We start from the raw sequence: 15,185 nt of genomic DNA, 5'->3' as shown, positions 1-15,185 counted from the left end.
CGGAAATTTCTCCCTACGGGAGATCCCCTCCTAGGAGATATCCCATCCGTCATCCCCCCCCCCCCGCTGAAAATTCCCCCACCCCTCTCGGAAATAATTGCCACCGGAGATTACCCTTGCCTCAGACTTATTTACATCGGATGTCACCCATGGCTCGAAAATTGTTGCAACATTTTTCTGTTTCTTGGCGGCCTAAAATATAAGAGCGAGTGGAGTACACTTTTTAATTGCCAAGTAAATAGTTGGTTATACACGGTAATACATATACGGATAAAACGCCACACTTTAAAACTAATATTTCTTGCAATAAGCCTCAGGTACTCCAGCGTTCCGACGTTTCCGTAGTTTCCTATCTGTCGTAGAATTCTGGCACTTGCATCCACATACTTTTTCTTAATTGGTTCACCGGATTGTCCCGCATTTGATTGAATCACAACCACCCTGCTAATGTCCAAGAACTTCCAAAGGCTAGGGTGATGAGCCGAAACTAAAGACTGCAATCATATATGATAACCCTCAACATTATTGTTTGTCCTGGGAAGTTCATCTTTCGCTCTGTCGAACATATTCCAGAATCCGGGGTGGAAAGTTACAAGGTACTCTCCTACTTCCACGCATTCTACCAATGTAGATATCTTCAAAGTAGGTGATGATCGGCCCAAAACCATTAACAGTAAGTTTTGCTACGACAGCTGTGAATGCAGAATGTACCTCCGAAATGGGCACGAATGCAAGAGCAGCTAGCATTTGGACGGAGACTGCAAATTCATCATCGTCTCTATACCTCGTCTGAAGGCCAAGGTTATGTACTGTCTTGTGGATACTCTGGCTTAAGTGGAAAAAAACAGCCCTTCACTTCAGTGGCTGGAAAGCCTTTGCTGATGGAATTCTGCACACCCAACTCGAAATCAGACAATACAGATGTTGGACCTCCATTCGTCAAATGAGACTTTAGTTTCATTAAACGGGAGAAATTTTCGGAAATTTCCGGAAATTCCCCGGAAATTTCCGGGGGGGAAATCTCCTACGGGGGCAAATTTCATGGAGGATCTCCTACGCGGAGAAATTTCCGGGGGGGGGGGGAATTACCGGGCGGAAATCTCCGGGGGGGGGGGCGAATTTTCTCGGGGGAATTCTCCTAGGAAATCACCTTACGTGCGTTTTGGTAGCCAAATAAAGAATTGATATTATCGGCTTTCATAACTGGAATAAGATATTTTTCTTATCTTACGGATACTTGCGACCCTGCTAAATTTACCGTTAACCAAAACTTGCTTGGAGTCAGAACATTAATATGTACCGATAGATTTTAAGACAGGATTTTCTTTTGTAATATTTACCAAAATAGCTGTGAGATTTAACGACAAACCAGAGGGTACAGAAGCACTGCATAAAGTTCTAAAATAGACACAACAAAAAATAAAGGTCTTATCTGAACAAAAAAATAGAGTTTCTGAAGAAGTTTTCTAGATAGAATAATTAGTCAATATATTTTTCAAAATAATTTTCAGCCTGAATGTTTTATTTGGAACAAGATCCTTTTCGCAAAAGTTTTTAACCCATGTTTGTTCAGTTTATGAGTGGTTCCTTAAGTCCTCAGAGCGAGGCCGTATCCAGGGTGGGGGTAGGGGATTTGAACTCTCCATCCCCAAAATGTTTGTCTGACTCGTAAAAACGTAACAAAACGGATCTAAACAATTTTTTTATGCTTTTTTTGAGTGTTTATTTTGTGTAAACCCCCCACCCGAAAACAAATTCTTGTGTAAAACACCCCCCGAAAAAAATCCTGGATATGGTCCTGCCACAGAGTGTTTTTTTTAGAAAATTTTTTTGCCTTTCCTAAATTAATGTAAAAATTAACATAATCACACTTCGATAAATTTACAAAAGTTATTACTATTCTTTTAAATATTATTTAGATACAAAGCAATCACATTTTGCCTTGTAATTGTCTATAAAACTTCGAATTCCAATCATTAAACATATTTGTTTTATTAATAGACTTATTGTAAGCTATATATATTACTAATGAAGGTCCATTTATTCTATTTTAAAGCAATTCGGAATTTCCACTGTAATTTGCGGGTCGTAGCAAGATATATTTGTCTTACCATCTGTAAATGATCCTCTCCTTGAATTCATGAATAATCGTGACGGCGAAAAATTTATTAATATTTTTTTTTCTTTTCTTGGGGTAAAGTTGGGAAGCATAAAATGTGGTTGCATCAGCTGCCTTTCAAGATATTCTAAAATTTATTATAACTGAAATAATCAATCAAGTAAATTAATTGTATTTGACTTTTTTTTTACTTCTTACACTCTATTAAAATAAATTATTACCTCCTTAGTAATTTCATAGTGAAAAAAGTAACAAGATTTGGTAAAATACACTTATAAACTAAAAAAAAGTTTAATTGGGATACCGGGTCTTTTTTTCTGTTTTTCCAGTAAATACTTTTGTTAAAACGTTTTTGGAGAAGTGTAGAGTAAACTGATATAGGCCTTACTAAAGGTTTCTGAGCTCTTCTCAGACTTGTTTGCAACTCAAGCGCTCAGACTCTTCGGTTCATAAATTGATAAACACAGAAATAGAAAGGATAGAAGGAAAAGCAAGAGACGTGAAAGACGTGATGTTAAAATAACAAGTTGAATAATAATACTGGTAAATGTAAATTCTTTAAATTGCATTTTTTTTAAACCAATTTACTTCCCTTATCTCTTGGTAAGTAAATTTATTTAATCCCAGATTGACTTGAAAGAATCGTGAAAAAAGAAACAATCTAGGCAATGTAAAGTGAAAATTATGATACCTTTGTATCGTCAATGGGATTGAAATCTTTAATTTCAATAAATTGTTGTTGGGTCATAACTTGGATATACATAGTCCACGAGGGATACTTTCCCTCAGCAATTGAATTGTAGAGATTTCTTCGAGCGTGATCAGGATCTCCTGCTGCGTACATCGGTACCTTGTGAACTGGAATATTTTTGATGCCTTGGTTTGACTAAAAAGAAAATGTCTTGTTGTTTAAGCTGCACGATCAAAGTTTTCTTATGCCTTACATTACACGCTTTTGTAAAAGTGCAAGTTAATTATATAAATATTCCAATACTTGTGCTGTCTGAGAAATATTTCAGTTTGTGGTGTTAAATGTTAAAAGTATAGGCTACCTTTTGAGCAAATAACTAATTTTAACTTGTCTTAAACATATTTGAGCAAAAAGTGACGTGTTCTTAAATTTTTCAATGTTGTTTAAAGCACTTGCAGAATGACAAAAGACTAGAGAAAGAGAGAGAGAGAGAGAGAGAGAGAGAGAGAGAGAGAGAGAGAGAGAGAGAGAGAGAGAGAGAGAGAGAGAGAGAGAGAGAGAGAGAGAGAGAGAGAGAGAGAGAGAGAGAGAGCAGACAGACAGAGAGAAATATAGATAGTGAAGGAGAGAGACCAGGGGTATAAGTTTATTGCCTTCTCTGTAGCAAAAAATTGAGAATATCAAATATTCCTACACTCCTAAGTAAGAAAAAACTTGCGCTCACTATATCTCTAAAATAGAGCAATTTAGAATTAGTCAGGATATGTTATTGCCTGCTATAAGGAAACAATTCTAAATTAATGCTAAATATAAGTAAAAAATTCCGTTTCAAGCTGAAAAGAGATACAATGTAACACGACAACTAATTTTTTCGGCTCATCTAACATTTTAAACAAGAGAATTTACTCACAGATTATAAGAAAACAATACCAACTACAAATTGTTTCCTGACTGTAAGGCTTACACTGTCTTTTAATCAAGAATAGAGAGCTCGGCGCTCTCCCATAGGAAATTTATAAAATACTGTCAGAATTTAATTTTCTGTATAAAAGAAGCGCTCAAGAAGATAACGCAAATGAATGCAACTGAATTGAAATTCTTTAATCGGTTCAATTCCATGAAGAATCTCAAAAGGAAATTCTCAGACAGCCCTTAGAGAAGATACACTTTCTCCTGTCATACTATAAGGATTTACTCTAAGTTATCTACGCAAGAATCTCCATTTTAGAAATCAAAGAAGCATAAAAGTGTAGCCCACTTTTTGAAACTGAAGAATCAAAATAATAAGGAAAGTTTTGGCTATATAGAGTATACACAGGTTATAATCTGCAGTACATATTACTTCAATATAGAGGGTCAAATAAATGAGGCGGAATAATTTCAAAAGATGAAAGTTGAAACGATAAAAGCTACACTGCTCGAATTGTAATACTTTTTTTTAAAATAAGTGACACTATTTTAACAGTACTTGTAATAGAATACTTGTCATTGTCCACAATGACAAGTTTTCTTATACAGAAAACTAGATAAAGGCTTTATGAGTTAGCCATTTTTTGAGTTTTGTTCCGTAAAATACTGGATCAATTATATCTTTTTCCCTTCTCTGGAACACTCAATGGTTCTCTAAAACCTACAAAAAACCTATTCGACCAAGTAAATTAGAGGGACTGTTTTCTGAAGGGTTCATTTAGGCAGTTGTATCGTTGCCAAGTATAGTATTTTAGGGTGTAAGAAAGTTATATTGACACAGAATTTTGATTTACTTAGGTCACTAAGCAGATAAAACTACGAAACAAACTATCTTTCTTAAGGAGGCCCGAGACGGTCAATAATTTTGATCAAATGCTTCCATCCATCGAGTGATTCAAGCATGATGGACCGTCTAGGAACCTGTTTGACGCTTGAGTCAAGCGTTGACGGTGATTGATAGAAAGTTTGAATGAATCAATCGGTTGACGTGGGGGATTTATCGTCTAGATTAGTTCTGTTCAAGTATTGCGCCAGTCACTCGCCAACAACAATGGGAGACACATCAGAAGTAAGCAAAAATGTGGAACACGAGTTTATCTGTTTATTAATAGAGTTATACGGGATCACCCTGAGTTATGGAAAGCTAAAAGTAGAGACTAACATAACCAAAATAAGAAAAATGCGGAATTTGACAGGATATTACAGATGGTAAAGACATTGAAACCAGATTATACAGTTTCCACACTAAAAAAGAAAATTAATGTTTTAAGAACAGTATTCAACGACGAGTAGGCGGAATCTTTGTACCCTTCTTCTCAATATTAACGATACGCTTTTTGAAGCGGGGTTGTTTATCTGACAAGAGAAGGAGTGCGGTTCTCGTCTTTCTTCTCTATATTGGGCAGTAATAACTTGAGTAAAAAATCAAACTATCTTGGTCCATTCTGATAAAGTTCCTGTAGTCCTCTTGTTGTGTATCGCGCAGAACGTTCAGTAAATGATCATGAGTGAAGCGATTTCCCATGTTGTACCACTCCTTGGATCAACGACGTTTTCTATTTTCTTTTTGCTTGAGCGCAACCAAAGAACATGCAAGAAAAGCCAAATCAGTATTAGACTCAATTTCATACACGGTAGACTTCGCTACCTGACTCTGAACTGAAACTAAGAATTTGGCCGTGAGTTAAAATTAAACTTGAAATTAGCTTTGGTCAAGATTGTAGGGTTGATTGAAGGGTCGACTGAAGGTTAATTGAAGCACACGTAGTACATAATTATAGTACATATATAGTATCATAGTACATAATTCAGACTATCAAGACCTTTATTGGGAGTTAGCACTGATCCTAAAAACCATATAAATCGTCTAAGAGAGTTCTTATTAATCGGAAACCCATAAATGTCACATTAGAATCGTATATAAGAAAAAAAAACCTTAATTCTAACAAAAGAATATAATTACTTACAATATAATGAAACTTGCAAAAGAAAGATTCATCATCTTTCTTAACAAGTACGAATGTGTTAACCCCAAATCCATGTAGATGTCGATAGCTCTGTGGAATTCCTCTCTCCGAAAAAACCATAAGAAGTTGATGCATTGTCTCTGGACGAAGGCTTGCAAAATCCCAAAAAGCATCTGGAGCCTATGAAAAAATAAAATAAAAAACAAGAAAATACCGAAAATGCCTTAAAAATCAGGAGTTCTGAAGAAGTACAATTTTAAAAACGAATAAAAAAACCCCAGAGACTTTTAAATATTTTCAAAAACACATATGGTGATGACATAAGGATCAAACTAACGGATTGACAGTGGCAGGTTTAAGGAATTAGGCAATAAATATCGATTTCTAAAAGAGGTATATCACATAGGACGTTTTGAATTATCACAGCCAAAAAAGTCCTACCGGATATCACAGGCTTTTACAGAATATCCGTGTTAAGATTTCCTACCCAATAAAAGGGCTTAGAGTTGCTGTTTTTTAAAAGAAAGGAGCTAAGATAAAAAACGTTCCTACTCTTTCTAACTACTAAACCTACTCTTAAACGTACTTTGTGATTTCCTACCCAATAAAAGGGCTTAGAGTTGCTGTTTTTTAAAGGAAAGGAGCTAAGATAAAAAACGTTCCTACTCTTTCTAACTACTAAACCTACTCTTAAACGTACTTTGTGTTATCTGTTGGTTTTAAAAACTTGTAGCTTACAAGGGTTTACAGTTGTAAGATTTTTTGTTTAAGTTTTATAACTGAGATCCGCACCTCCACAATCTGCTTACACCTTATGGGCTAGTATTACCACTTAGAAGACAATAATTTAATAGATGTGTAGTCATTTACTTTAAACTTCGAAATATTTCTGAAAATTACAGTTATTACTGTTGGATTCAATTGTGATGGTACGACCATAAGATCATTCATCAAAATAAGAATAAGCTGTCAGGAAATAAGTAAGTTGAAACAGAGATATTTGGTAACTAAATCATAATGAAATTAACGAAAAAATAGGTGCAAGTTCAGTTCAAGACCTATTTCTAATTGTTTTAGCTAAATTTTGCAAAAAGGTAATACAAAATTAGAATATAGTAAAAATCTAATTAAAAATATTCAAAATATAAAACGATCTAATTTGACTGCACAAACCTACTCTCAAAGGTATTTTTCTCGATGATATAACACAGTATTCATACGTTTAAACAGGGTTGACTATTTGTGAGACTCTACACAATTTTCAAAGGGGATCGAGATTGCATACCTTTGATATTTGTGTGTTCTGGAAAAAAAATTCTCCTGTTTTAGCTAAATTTTGCAAAAAGGTAATATAAAATTAGAATACAGTAAAAATCTAATTCAAAATATTCAAAATATAAAGCGATCTAATTTGACTGCACAAACCTACTCTCATGGGTATTTTTCTCGATTATGTAACACAGTATTCATACGTTTAAACAGGGTTGGCTATTAGTGAGACTCTACACAATTTTCAAAGAGGATCGAGATTGCATTCCTTTGATATTTGTGTCTTCGGGAAAATAATTCTCCTGGGCAAGATTCAAGAAGGAAAATCTTAAGACAAACAATTTGATTAGAGTCAATTTATTTTTACCATCAATCTTCGATAAGGTTATCTTCCTTTTAGATATATTATTTTCAAGTATATGATAATTTCTTTTGCTTAATAAGCCTTCAGAAACGTTGACTCATAATATTTTCAGCAACATATTTAGCTTTACAATGAATAATGAAGTCAATCTTAAAAAAGACAGAAGTTATCAAACATGAGAGTGGCGTTCTCACCCTATTGAAATTCTCCTTGCGGCCAAAGTGGCTTTTATGCTTCAATAAAGACAAGAAAAACAACAGATAAAGGAATAATAAAACAGCAAATAAAGGCTCCAGGAAAAATAATATTACTGTTACAAAAGTATTAGTGACAATTAATTTTGTTTTGTTTTTTTTAATTTTATTTTTACTTGTTAGTAAGAACGCATTGTTTTAAATTTGTAATACACCGAACTGAACTTAAGTGTTCTACCAAGCAGAAATGGTAATCTATCCTTCAGCAGACTGGTAGATATGGAACTTGGAAGGAAACACCATATTTTTTTGTAGTATTTAAACAGTTCGTGGTAACGAACTGTAAGTAAGGAGCGATGCGACTCAATAGTAACCAAAACTATAAGAAACGGAGTCTTGATAACAATAGATGCAGCTAAAGAATCAAATTTTGATGTTTATTCAAAATCTATTTAGTTCATGAAGTTTAATGTTATCCATCAAAAGTTACAAGTCTGAAAAAATTTGCGCAATTTCTGAAAAAGGGGGAAAAAACACCAAAACATACAGTGACCTGAATGAAAATCACACCATCAGATTCGGTATATTAGAGAACCCTAATTTGGAGGTTTCAAGCTCCTTTATACAAAAATGTGGAATTTCTGATTTTTTACGAGAAGAAGAATCACGGATGCATGTTTATTTGCTTTTTTTGTTTGTTTTCCCCAGGGGTGATTGTATCGAACCAGTGTTCCTATAAGATTGGGAGATGGCTCGTTTGATCGGGCATCAAAATTTCCAGTGCCTTTTTTAAGAGACAAAAATGCTGGAGGGCAGCTGGCCCACCTCCCACGCCCCTTTTCCAAAGTCACCCGATCAAAATTTTGAGACAGCTATTTTGCTCAGCATAGTCAAAAACCTAATAACTATATCTTTGAGGATGACTTGATCCCCCATAGTCCACGGGGGAAGGGCTGCAAGCTATGAACTTTGCCCATTGTTTACATATTAATTAAAAAAAACCTTTTCCACAAAATAAGTTTTTCAAAGAAAAGTAAAGAATTCCATTAAACCAAAAATGAGCAAAAAAATGAAATAATCTACCAAGCGTGAAACTATTAAAAAGGGCACTAGCCCTTTGAATTTCCAATCGAAAGAGCCTTTTTTGAAGTTTCTCAGACATCGGTTTCTATAAAAACCTTGTATGCCCCCAGGGCATAACTTACAACCCTTGCCCTGAGGGCTGTGGGGGAGTGTTCTCAACAAAAACATAATTTTAATCTGGAAATCAACTACGCTGAAAAAATGGTTATCTTAAAATTTTGATTGGATGTGTTTGGGGAATTGTTGGGTGTGGAAGGGGTGTTAGTTGCCTTTCAATCACTTTTGACTATTAAAAAGGGCACAAGCCACTCCAATTTCAATCGAACGAGCCCTTTTTGAAGTTTTTAGGGAAACTCCTTTGATACGAAATGCCCTGGTCTAAAGAAATAAATAAATAAATAATACATTGTGCCAACATTGTTCTTTACTTAGGCAGCGCGATTGCGCTGCCTATGATAACATTGGTTATTGGAAAGTATACAGACATTTTTTGGGGGGAGGGGATTTTTCTTACGGTGGGAGGGGGTTAGCTGGGGGGATTCTTCCAAGGATGAATTTTTCATGGAGGAAGGAAATTTTCTGTGGAGGGGAAGCTGGATTTCCCAGCATTATTAAAAAAACGATAAGAAATTAAATAAAAAATATGCTTTTTTAACTGAAAGTAACGAGCAACATTAAAACTTAAAACGAACAGTACATACACGAGGGGGATTGTCCCCTCCTCATTACCTTGCTCTTTACGCTATCGCTGTTAGAAATCAGACTAGCTTCAACAATCAAGTATCTTTGAACAGACTGCAGTATGAAAAGATATTAAATTGCGTAAAGAGCAAAAAACAGGTAGCTGCAAAATTATTGGTATATATTTTATCAAGGGATTACAACAATTCAAAAACCTTAGAAAATTAAACCAAAAGTTTGAAGCTTAGTAGATATCGTTTTTAGAAACCGCACATGCTTTAATAATCAAATATCATTTGAAAAGACTGCAGTATGAAAAGACAGCAAATTGCCTCAAATTGTCTGCGGCTAGAAGACAAGCGACAATGAGAATCCATATATAGAAGCCTGTCGCGTGCCGAGTTCCGGGACAGGGCGGCGAAGCCGCCGGGCTACCGTTACTATGTAATAAGTTTTGTTCGTTTTATGTTTTAATGTTGTTCCTTACTTTCACTTGAAGACCTGTTTTTTATTATCATTTAATTGTAAGTAAGGAGGGACACGGTTCAATAGTAACCGAAACTCTAAAAAACAGAATTTTTATACCATTAGATATATCATGGGAATCAGCTATTATTTGGGTTCCAAATATATAGGATTCATAAACGGCTACGAGCCAGAGAAATTTGCTAATAAATAAAAATTTTTCATTGCATCGATTGCTATTCAGCAGATAATTTATTTTCGTAAAAATAACGGAAACTTACCCGTAGTCCAGTTACTGGATTTGCTCTTAAAGAATGGATTAAACTCGGAAATTGCATGGGATCACGTATCCAGAAAACAGGAAAATTATTTCCAACTAAGTCCCAGTTTCCTTCTTCAGTGTAAAACTTAACGGAGAACCCTCTTACATCTCTGTAAGGACCAATAAATTAACTGAAGTACTGCAAATTGAGATATATATTTTTGGTAAATTAAAATTGTATTCTGTTTATGAGACTTAAAAATATGCACAAATCTAATACAATAAAACGCAAATGAGTCATTATCATTGAGGCTACTTTACCAGGAGCGTAAAAGAAATTTTCAGGAGAAGTAATTCCCATAATCAAACAGTTCGTGGTAACGAACTGTAAGTAAGGAGCGACCCGGCTCAATAGTAACCGAAACTCTAAAAAACGGAATTCTGATAGCAACAGATATGTCAAAAGAATCGACTTTTTATCATGAATTTAAAAATATAAGGTTTATCAAGTTTAGTCCTACCCATCAAAAGTTATGCGCCTGAGAAAATTTGCCTTATTTTCGAAAAAGGGTGGGGGGAAACCCCTAAAAGTCACAGAACTTTAATGAAAATCACACCATCAGATTCAGCGTATCATAGAAACCTATTATAGAGGTTTCAAGCTCCTATCTGCAAAAATGTGGAATTTTGTATTTTTTGCCAGAAGAAAGATCACGGATGAGTGTTTATTTTTTTTTTCCCCAGGGGTGATCGTATCGATCCAGTAGTCCTAAAATATCGTGAGAAGGCTCATATGAACAGAAATTAAAATTTCTAGTGCCCTTTTTAAGTGACAAAAAATTGGAGGGCAACTTGGCCCCCTTCCACGTTCATTTTTTTTCCAAAGTCACCCAATCAAAATTTTGAGATAGCCATTTTGTTCAGCCTAGTCGAAAATTTAATTAATATGTCTTTGAGGATGCTTTGATTCCCCACAGTTCCCGGGGGAAAGGCCGCAAGTTATAAGCTTTGCCCATTGTTTACATATAGTATTGACTATTGGGAAGTATACAGGTGTTTTCAGGTGGATTTTTTTCTAGTGGGGGGTGGGGGTCGGAGTTGGGGTTACGGGGGAGGATCTTTCCATGGAGGAAATTTCCTTGGGGAAGGAACATTTCCATGAAGGGGGTGCCAGATTTCCCAGCATAATTAAAAAAACGATCAGAAATTAAATAAAAAACAAGTTTTTTTAAACCGAAAATAAGGAGCAACATTAAAACTTAAAACGAACAGAAATTATTACATATATGAGAGGGTTCGCCACCTAGTCAATATCTCGCTTTCATAGCGTACTTTCAAAAGAGCTATCTATTCCAATTAACCGGCCTTTGTGATTTAGGGGTTTGTGATTCGAACAAAATTCGAACTTTAGCGTAAAGAGCGAGGTATTGACTAGGGAGTGAACTCCCTAAATATACGTAATAAAAACATAAAATCATAGAAATCCATTACGTAAGTTAATTCGTAAGTTACGTCAGAACAAAATTTCGAAAGAGCCAATTAGCCAAAAAAAGGAAAATTAATATGCGAATTTCGTTTTGATTATTCATGTACATTGAGCCAAAATTAAAGATGCATTGATTAAAAAACGTTCAGAAATTAACTTAAAAAATAATTTTTTTTAACTGAAAGTAAGAAGCGACATTAAAACTTAAAACGAACAGAAATTATTCCGTATATGAAAGGGCCTGTCCCCTCCTCAACGCCTCGCTCTTTATGCTACAGTTTGACTCTGTCTCACAACTTTATTTTTTTAAACAATAAAAAACTTTAGCGTAAAGAGCGAGGTATTGAGGAGGAGACAGCCCCTTTCATATACGGAATAATTTCTGTTCGTTTTAAGTTTTAATGTCGCTCCTTACTTTCAGTAAAAAAAAACTTGTTTTTTTAAGTTAATATCATCTTTGAACTTCTTTTAGAGGAATTTCAAACAAATGGTTATTCTCAACACTTGGCACATATTAGTGTCAATCCTGTCACAGAAAATCAAAATTCAACATCAGTAATGATTGAAAGAATCCATCACTGCATTTTTATGCAAGCCCTTCATATTATACTAGCCAAAGGAATATGCGCATTAACATGGGCCAATGTGCTTTGAATAGCTTTTGTGGCTTAAACACTTAAAAAAAGATTTTCCCGTTTTATTTTTTTTACCTTTTTCTTTTCTTGTTTTCCTTACTGTGAGTAGAAGGCTATCTTATAGTCCCACGCCCACACCAAATATGGGCATAGAGTCCCTAGGGAGAACACGTGGTTAATGGGGTCAAGGTCAATCGATCTGTTGTTGTTTGGCCACGTGTAATGACATGAGGGGTGATTTACATAATCGCTGGGGGAATTTATTGATTCACGAATGGGAATTAAGAAACAAACATGGCTTCTTTGTTGTTTGGCTAGCCTAACCTGAGAAATTGATTTACATAATCGGCGGGGGAATGTATTGATTCACGAAGGGGGAATTAAGAAACAAACATGGCTTCTTTTATCTTTAGGCGAACCTAACCTGAGAAATTGATTTAAATAATCGGCGGGGGAATGTATTGATTCACGAAAGGGGGAATTAAGAAACATTATGGTTTCTTTGATCTTTAGGCTAACCTAACCTGAGAAATTGATTTACATAATCTGCGGGGGAATAACTGGTTCACGAAAGGGGAATTAAGAAAAAAACATTATGGCTTCTTTAATCTTAGGTCTGAGGGATAAACGTTCTTTAAGTCAGAGAGAAAAATTAATATTCTATTTTTAAATAGGGCTTCATTGATCTTTAGTGTCAGGAATTAGAAATGACATCACTTGTTATCTTGGAATTATGCGGGAGTCTAAAGAGATAGAAATTCTATTTTTAAATACGGCTTCACTGAGCTTTAAGTCGGAGAGATAAATTGATATTCTAACGAAACCTAAATAGTGTAGCTAGGAACATTTATGAGATGAAGAGATTAACGTAGGAAAGGGTTTCCTAGAAATTTGAAATGTGACAGCGCAGGGATGCCAAAAACAGAAGGAACACACATAAATTACTTTTAGGGGATTATTTGGGTGAAACGGTTTTAAACATTTTAGGGAATTATTTCGGCGAAACAGTTATAGAGACATTTTAAAAGATGATTTTAGAAAAGGTTTTAGAAGAGGTTTTGAGTGTGGTCGTTATAGTAAACAAGTTCTATTTAAACAGTGTCGTGAGGTCCTCTACCCCAACCCCGAAGGGCTCCGATCCCCCAACCGCAACCCAGAACGCACCCCCCGGTCCCCCAAAGTCCCACAGGCGCCCCAAGGCCCCCCCCCGCCCCCCTTCCACCAATTTTTTTAAATAAATTGTGAATTTTTTTAACATGGCATTTTTTAAAATTTTTTACGTATCTTAAAATGACATGAAATATGCTTACGGCTCTACCAATCGTACTCTGTGCTTGTTCATAGACACGACATGGCTTTCCCACTGGTACTCTGTGTGTAAGTTTCTGTGTGTGTGTAAGTTTTTGAGTGTGTAAAAGTTTTTGTGTATGTGTAAGTTTTTGTATGTGTGTTTGTAAGTTTTTTTGTGTGGGTGTCTTTTTTTGTTAGTTTGTAAGTTTTTGTGTGTGTGTAAGTTTTTGTGTGTGTGTAAGTTTTGTGTGTGTTTAGTTTTTTTTATGTGTTTGATTTTTTGTTTTTTTTAGTTCGTGTATGTTTTTAAGTTTTTGTGTGTGTGTAAGTTTTTGTGTGTGTGTAATTTTTGTGTTTTTTTTTTTTTTTGTTTGTGTTTATTTTTTTGTTTTTGTGTAAGTTTTTTTTGTTTTTTGTGTTTTTTTTTTTTTTTTGTGTGTGTGTAAGTTTTTGTGTGTGTGTGTGTGAGTTTTTGTGTCTATGTAAATTTTTGTGTATGTGTGTAAGCTTTTGTGTGCGTGTAAGTTTGTGTGTGTGTGTAAGTTTTTGTGTGTGTGTGTGCAAGTTTTTTGTGTGTGTGTAAGTTTTTTTGTGTGTGTGTAAGTTTTTGTGTGTGTGTGTAAGTTTTTTTGTGTGTGTAAGTTTTTGTTTGTGTGTAAGTTTTTTTGTGTGTGTGTGAGTTTCTGTACGTGTGTAAGTTTTTGTGTATGTGTGTAAGTTTTTTTTTGTCTGTGTAAGTTTTATGTTTCTGTTTAAGTTTTTGTTTGTGTTTAAGTTTTTGTTTGTGTGTCAGTTTTTGTGTGTGTGTATGTTTTTGTGTTTGTTAGTTTTTTTGTGCGTTTTAGTTTTTGTGTGTTTGTAATTTTGTGTGTGTGTGTTTTTTTTTTTAAGTTTGTGTGTGTGAGTGTTTGTTTGTTTGTGTAATTTTTTGTGTGTTTTTAAGTTTTTGTGTGTGTGTAAGTTTTCTTGTGTTTGTGTGTAATTTTTTTTGTGTGTTTGTAATTTTTTGTGTGTGTGTTTAAGTTTTTGTGTTTGTGTTTAAGTTTTTTTGGGTTTGTGTAATTTTTTGTTGTTTTGTAAGTTTTTTTGTTTGTTTGTGTAAGTTTTTGTGTGTGTGTGTGTAAGTGTTTTTTTTTTTTTGTTTTTTTTTTTTTGTGGTTGTGTGAGTTTTTATTTGTGTTTCAGTTTTGGTTTTGTTTTTTTTATTTTGTTTTTGTGTGTAAGTTTTTTTGTGTGTCTAAGCTTTTTTTTGTTTGTGCAAGTTTTTTTTTGCGTTTGAGTTTTTGTGTGTGTGTGTAAGTTTTTGTGTGTGTGTAAGTTTTTTTTTGTGTGTGTAAGTATTTTTTTGTAAGTGTGTATTTTTTTGTGTTTGTGTAAGTTTTTGGGTGCGTGTGTAATTGTTTGTGTTTTTGTGTAAGTTTTTGTGTGTGTGTAAGTTTTTGTGTGTCTGTAAGTTTTTGTGTGCGCGTAAGTTTTTGTGTGTGTGTGTGTAAGTTTTTGTGTGTGTTTAAGTTTTTTTGTATGTGTAAGTTTTTGTGTGTGTTGTAAGTTAGGTTTTTTGAGCAAGTTTTTGTGTGTGTGTGTATGTTCTGTTGTGTGAGAATGTTTTTTTGTGTTCGTAAGTTTTTGTGTTGGTGCGTAAGTTTTTGTTAGTTTGCAATGTATTGTGTGTTTGTAAGTTTTTGTGTGTGGGTAAGTTTTTGTGTGTGT

The 15,185-nt window shown here is 34.6% G+C and overlaps 1 protein-coding gene across 1 annotated transcript in view; it reads right to left on the bottom strand.

Annotated features, from left to right (window-relative positions):
- Window positions 1–15,185, bottom strand: part of LOC148955160 (catalase-like) — a 73,335-nt gene that overhangs the window by 55,412 nt on the left and 2,738 nt on the right. The window contains exons 2-4 of the mRNA XM_089106295.1: window positions 10,084–10,234; window positions 5,747–5,926; window positions 2,811–3,005 (exon numbers count right to left, since the gene is read on the bottom strand). Coding sequence (XP_088962421.1) covers window positions 2,811–3,005; window positions 5,747–5,926; window positions 10,084–10,234 — 526 coding nt within the window. The remainder of the gene's footprint in view (window positions 1–2,810; window positions 3,006–5,746; window positions 5,927–10,083; window positions 10,235–15,185) is intronic.

This window comes from Artemia sp. Qi Xiang Cuo, chromosome 2 (assembly GCF_049724085.1).
Source record: "Artemia sp. Qi Xiang Cuo chromosome 2, ASM4972408v1, whole genome shotgun sequence".
In the NCBI taxonomy this organism is placed as follows: Eukaryota; Metazoa; Arthropoda; class Branchiopoda; order Anostraca; family Artemiidae; genus Artemia; species Artemia sp. Qi Xiang Cuo.
This window is presented reverse-complemented; position numbering and strand designations above follow the sequence as displayed.